This window comes from Ochotona curzoniae, unplaced genomic scaffold (assembly GCF_017591425.1).
Source record: "Ochotona curzoniae isolate NIBS_2020 unplaced genomic scaffold, NIBS_Ocur_1.0 contig_3819, whole genome shotgun sequence".
NCBI classification, from domain to species: Eukaryota; Metazoa; Chordata; class Mammalia; order Lagomorpha; family Ochotonidae; genus Ochotona; species Ochotona curzoniae.
In genome coordinates, this window is record NW_024466004.1 from 8,409,357 (window position 1) to 8,415,356 (window position 6,000).

General features: G+C 51.7%; 1 protein-coding gene across 6 annotated transcripts in view; it reads right to left on the bottom strand.

The window, feature by feature from the left end:
* ZNF318 (zinc finger protein 318) overlaps nucleotides 1-5,172 on the bottom strand; it is a 46,728-nt gene extending 41,556 nt beyond the window's left edge. For all 6 annotated transcript variants that reach the window (XM_040983427.1, XM_040983424.1, XM_040983425.1 and 3 more), the window contains exons 1-2: nucleotides 4,709-5,172; nucleotides 1,346-1,494 (exon numbers count right to left, since the gene is read on the bottom strand). In XM_040983427.1, coding sequence (XP_040839361.1) covers nucleotides 1,346-1,494; nucleotides 4,709-5,095 — 536 coding nt within the window. In that variant the 5' untranslated portion in view covers nucleotides 5,096-5,172. The remainder of the gene's footprint in view (nucleotides 1-1,345; nucleotides 1,495-4,708) is intronic.
* Nucleotides 5,173-6,000: the final 828 nt, after the last annotated feature.

The window sequence follows — 6,000 nt, forward strand, 5'->3', positions numbered from 1 at the left end:
TGTCAAACACAGTCTCAGCTCATAGAGATCAGAGACTGCTTTCTTGTACTTCCATCCCTACATTTTGTTTTTTGTGAAGTGAAAGACACCTGACATGATTACTTACTTCCCTTATATAGTTAGGTTCCTAGTGATTGAGGTCTTTAGACACCCTGGGAATACGTGCCTTTCCTCAGCTGTAAAGCAATAACTGAACTTCAACATTTTTAAAGATGTATTTCTATTAATGCCTTATTTAATATACATACATTAAAATATATATATATATACACACACACACACATTATATATGAATATTTAAACCCTTTCAGAATCTGTATTTCACCCTGAACAAGTGTGAAAACATATCTAAATATACCACTAAAAAAGATGTCCTTTTAGGGTCTGGCTGTGTGGCCTAGCAGCTAAAGTCCTCACCTTGAATGTGCCAGGATACCATATGGGCGCCGGTTCTAATCCCGGCAGCTCCACTTCCCATCCAGCTCCCTGCTTGTGGCCTGGGAAGGCAGTCGAGGATGGCCCAAAGCTTTGGGACCCTGTACCTGTATGGGAGACCTGGAGGAAGTTCCTGGCTCCTGGTTTTGGATCAGAACAGCACTGGCCTTTGCACTAATGGGGGGGGGGGGAGGGAAATGAATCATCGGATGGAAGATCTTCCTCTTTGTTTCTTCTCCTCTCTATATATCTGACTTTGTCATAAAAATAAATAAATCTTTTTAAAAAAATAAATTAAAAAGACGTTCTTTTATCCAGAACCATTGGTATTTCTAGTAATTAACAATCTATAATCTATACCATCTCAATGGTTTTTGATTTGGAAGAATTCTGATTAGATTCTTTGTTCTAAACTTTTATTTTGTTTTTTCTTTGAAAGGAAGAGTGACAGAGAAAGAGATAGGCCGGCCTTCCATCTGTTTGTTTACTCCCCCAAACGCCCACAACAGCTGTGGCCAGAAGCCATTCAGGCTTCCCACGGGGCTGGCAGGAACCCAAGCAAAGGCCATCACTCATTGCCTCTCAAGTATATTAGCAGGTGGCTGGATCAGAAGCAGAGGTAGGATTGGATCCCAAGCACTGTGATAGCAAAGTTCCAGGCAGTGACTTCACTCCTTATACCACAAGGCCTGGCACAAGATGACCTTTTTAAAGTCTTTTCTCCTATACAATTCATTCAAAATTGTATTCACTCAGGAAACCTTTTACAATTTGTATTTTCTATCAGACAAATGCACTCACAGAATAGCGTCAGTGCCAGCGCCAGCCTTTCAAACACATCCTTGTGAGGAAAACAGCAGCATTTCTGCCTTCAACTAACATAGCCCACACTGTTTCAGCCATGGCCTACCTTTCCATATCCTCCAGATGATCCACTGGTGACCCCAATCGATCACTAAGCCGCCGCCGTTCAGGGGTGCTAACACAGAAGTGGTCATTGCCCACCGTGATCCTTAGGCTTTGTTCCAGAGAGTCAGAATGTAGACCAGGAGAGCGCCTCTGTAAGATCAAAGATCACATGGTAATCAGTCAAGACTACCCAGAAACACATCTCTCCCTAATCAGAGCTGTGGTCCAACAAGATGAGAAAGAGCTACAAGATACTACTCCAGGGGTCAGAGCAATAGTTCAACTGGCTAAATTCTCCACTTTCCAACATCAGCATTCCACATGAGTGCCAGTTCCTGTCCTGGCTGCTCTACTTCCCGTACAGCTCCCTGTTTATAGCCTAGGAAAGTACTGGAGGATGGCCCAAAGTCTTGGGACGCTACACCTGCATGGGAGACCCAGAAAAGCTCCTGGTTTCAGATTGGCTCAGCTGGGGCGTTACATCCATCTGGAGAGTGAACCAGTGGACAGAATATATTCCTCCACAAATAAAGCACTTAAAAAAACAACTTTCCTTTTTCAGAGACAAAAGCCCATACATCTGATCTTCCCAGTGATCTCCCATTTGTAGTGAGTATGCAAACAGAGAACTGGAGCCTACAAAGAGAAGGGAGCAAAACACAAGCAGGAACTTTTTGTCAAATACTTTTAGCAGAGGTAGATGCTAGAGTCATTAAAACACAGAACAACCCAAGAAAAGGAGTTACTCTCTCCACACAGAACGGAGAAAGTCTTTCTGAGGCAGTATCACTCACCCTAACAACTAGATGGTGAGACACTGGTCCTACAAAAGCTAAGTAGAACTGGGCCCGGCTGTGTGGCCTAGCAGCTAAAGTCCTTGCCTTGAATGCGCCAGGATCCCATAGGGGTGCCGGTTATAATCCCAGCAGCTCTACTTCCCACCCAGCTCCCTGCTTGTGGCCTGGGAAAGCAGTCGAGGATGGCCCCCTGCACCCGTGTGGGATACCCGGAAGAAGTTCCTGGCTCCTTCGGATCAGCATAGCATACGCTGTTGCGCTCACTTAGGGAGTGAATCATCAGACGAAAGATCTTCCTCTCTGTATATCTGACTTTCCAATAAATAAATAAATCTTAAGCAAAACAAAACAAAAAACTAAGTAGAACTGAACACACCAGGAGCCCATATGAGAGCAGGTTCTAATCCCAGCAGTCCCACTTCCCATCCAGCTCCCTGTTTGTGGCCTGCGAAAACAGTTATGCCCTAAGGACCCTGCACCCACACAAGAGACCTGGAAGAGGATCCTGGTTTCTGGCTTTGGATTGGCTCATATCTGGCCATTGCAGCTGCTTGAGGAGTGAACCATAGAATGGAAGATCTTCTTCTCTATCTCTCCTCCTCTCTGTATATCTGAATTTCCAAAACAAAAATCTGGACTTACTCTTAGTAAGAGCTACAGGGGAGTTTTAAGAGGGAAAGTGATGTGGCCTTTCTCCATTTTTATTTTCAGATGATTGCATGGTTCACTGCCTCACTTCCTCCTGGTCTGTTTTCAAGGCTCACCTTCCCAGAAAGGTTTTCTCTCAAACACACTCAAAATTTTAACCCCCTGGACTAGCACTGTGGCACATCAGGATAAGTCCTGACCCAAAATGTCAGCATTCCATATAAGCAACAGTTACATTATTAGCTGCTTGCATTTCCCATCCAGCTTCCTGCTAATATATCTGGAAAAGCAGTGAAAACAGCTCAAGAGCTTGTGCCCCTGCCAGCCATACAGGACATCAAGAAGAGTTAGTTCCAGGGTCCTGGGTGCAGCCTGGCCCTAACCCCAAAGACTGCATTTATTTAGGGAGTGAACCAGCAGATGGAACATCTCCTTATCTCTCCCTCTCTGTAACTTTGCTTTTCAAATAAAATCAGTCTTAAAAAAAATTCAACTAACTTCGTTTTTTTGTTTGTTTTGCTTTGCAATTACATTTACGTCACAGCCTTTCTAACATCTCTTACTAATTAGCTCTTCTCCAGAAGGTGAAACAAGGACAGGAAATGTTCTGATTAGTTCACCTTTGTGGCCTGACATCCCAGAACTTGCCCAATGCTGGAGAATGTTTGTGAAATGTATAAAATAAAGGTGGAAATCATCAGATGGACCACTGCATACAGAATTACCAGAGAGGCAAAAGAGAATTGGATGGGAGCCAAATACAATGCTCCGCCAAGAGGGTCTAGGGCTTTGAAGACCACAAGACTGTTCTGGCGGATGTAACCTGGAGGAAGAGCTAGCAGATTATACAGATATCAAGTTCATCTGACAGAAGAGCTGTGGGAAGGAGGGAGACCACAACTTTTTCTTAAGCAATGGAAGATACCATTTACTAAAACCCAGAAGAATGAAGCCAATCAGTCGTTGGAGAAAAGGAAGACTTTGGTTGCTTGTCTTCTGTTGTTTCCCTTGAAGGGGAGTGACTGACACTGCTCAGCCTAAACAGTAGCAATTCAACCAGGTTACATGTCAGACTCGCCGGCGAAAAGAGACACTTTGTTACTAAGCTTAAACGAAAAAACAAATTGATGAACCAAAAACAAAAACCACTTTCAAAACAGCAAACCCTACCCAGAGGCTCTAGTCGGAGATGGCCACTATACCTCAAGTCCACGGAATCTACCCTGCGCTGCTGCAGCTGCTGGGGCAGTAAAACCTAACGATGCAAACTGCGGCCTCGACACAGGGGCAGATGCCAACCGAACATACTCAGCTCCAGCACTGCCGCCTCCTCTCCCAAGATACCCAAGCTTCCCTGGGCAGAGCAGGGAACCCCTCGGCAGTAACTCATCAACCAAGGTGGCCAGGGTCAGGGTGTGTGTGGGGGGAGGGGAAACTAGGGGGAAGCCAAACTACTACTGCCAGGTCAGGGAGGGGATGGTGTGTCCATGCGCAGGGCTGTGGTTCTGCACACTTCATTCCGCTTTAGATGGGCGAGTCGCTAACACCGCTAGCCTCGGCAAGGTTCGGGCCCCGTGCTGCAGCTAGCAAGCTCCTGGGCAAGGGGACACGCGTCGCGCAACCCTTGAGACGTCAACTCTTCGAAACGCCCCCTCGTCCCGGCCAACTTTTCCAACACCTCACCCCAAGTCCTAAGAAGCGGGACGCTGCCTCCCGTCCTGGCGCCCGAGGGGTCCCCATTCCGTTATCGTGGAAAATGATGCTCCCGGGCAGACGGGAGCCACAGAGGGGGAGGGTGGGCTGAGGCGAGGCTTCCACCCAGGACCCGGGCCTGGGGGCCCCGAGGGGGCGTTGGTGGAAGCCGGTACTCCAGCCGAAAGGACTGGGGATGGAGGGGAAGGTCCCCGGCGAGGGATTACCCGGCTGCCGCTGTCGCCTGAATGGTCTCCGCGGCCGTCCCGGGCGAAGTCAGCGCGGGACTCCCCTCGGCTGCTGCCTCGGTAGCCGGACGAGCCCGCAGGGAAGAGCCGTCGGCCCCGCGGTGGCGACGGGGAACCGCGACGGGCCCGCGGAGGGGACGGGGAGCCGCGGCGACCCCGCGGGGGAGACGGCGAGGCCCGGCGGCCGCGGTGCCCTGAAGGCGAGCGGGGCCGGCGAGTCGGGGTCCGACGGAACGAGGAGGAGAGCGGTGGCGGCGAAGTGCGACGAACGGAGCCTGACGAGGAGCCGGAGCTGCGGCTGCTGCGCGGGCCGCCGTCCTTAGGCCGGTGTGAGGAGACGGAGGGGCGGGAGCCGCTGCGGTACATGGCTCCGCCAGCAGCTCCGACCCGCGGGCGCCCCGGACGCGGGCCCCGAGCGCGCCGCCGCAGCTGCAGCCGCTGCCACCGCCACCGCCACCAGCAGGGCCGCGGCGCGCCGCCCCCCGGGGCAGCACCCTCCCCTCGGCCCGCGCCCGGCCCAGCGCGCCCCCGCGAGCCGGCGGTTTGAGGGCGCGAGCACGCGGCCGACACACCCCTCCCGCCCTCCGGGCCTCCCCGATCCGCTACTCCGGGGAGCGAGCGGCGGCCACAGGCAGCGGCCCGGAGAAGCGCGCGCGAGCCGGGCCGAGGGGAGGGGACGGGAAGGGAAGCGCGCGCCCGGCGCCCCACACGCCCCGCCTCCAGCCGCGCAAGATGGCGGCCGCCGCACCACCCACTTCCCTTCCCCCTCGCCCCGCGCCGGGCGGCCACGTGACCCCGGAACCTCGCGCGCGCGGTGGGCGGGGCGGAAGAAAGGAATTAGCCGAAGAGGAACTCGATCTTCCGGAGAATGTTCGAGGCCTGGGGACGTGGCTGGCTCTGCGGCCTTGCGATTGTCTTTACTCTTTCCCAGACCATGTCTACGCTGTTAATTTGCGAGAGGGGAGCCAATGGTTTTGGGGGAATGAGAATATAAACGACTCCTAGAAGGTTAGTGAGACCAAATTGCCCATGAGGTCAGCCTACCCTCCCATCACCCTTAGCACAAGGTGTCCTTGCCAATCCTTTATCAAAAGGAATTCCAAGAATTGAGGGAGGGGCACAAGGGATTCTACAGGATGCTAATCTAGAATAGTAACCTGCTCCCCTGCAGGTAACAGCCTTGATGGCTAGTACTGTCTGGAGAAAATGTAACATCAATGTGACCCTACCCCCTCACCGCTATAAATTCCCTAAAGAGTATAGCAAACTCC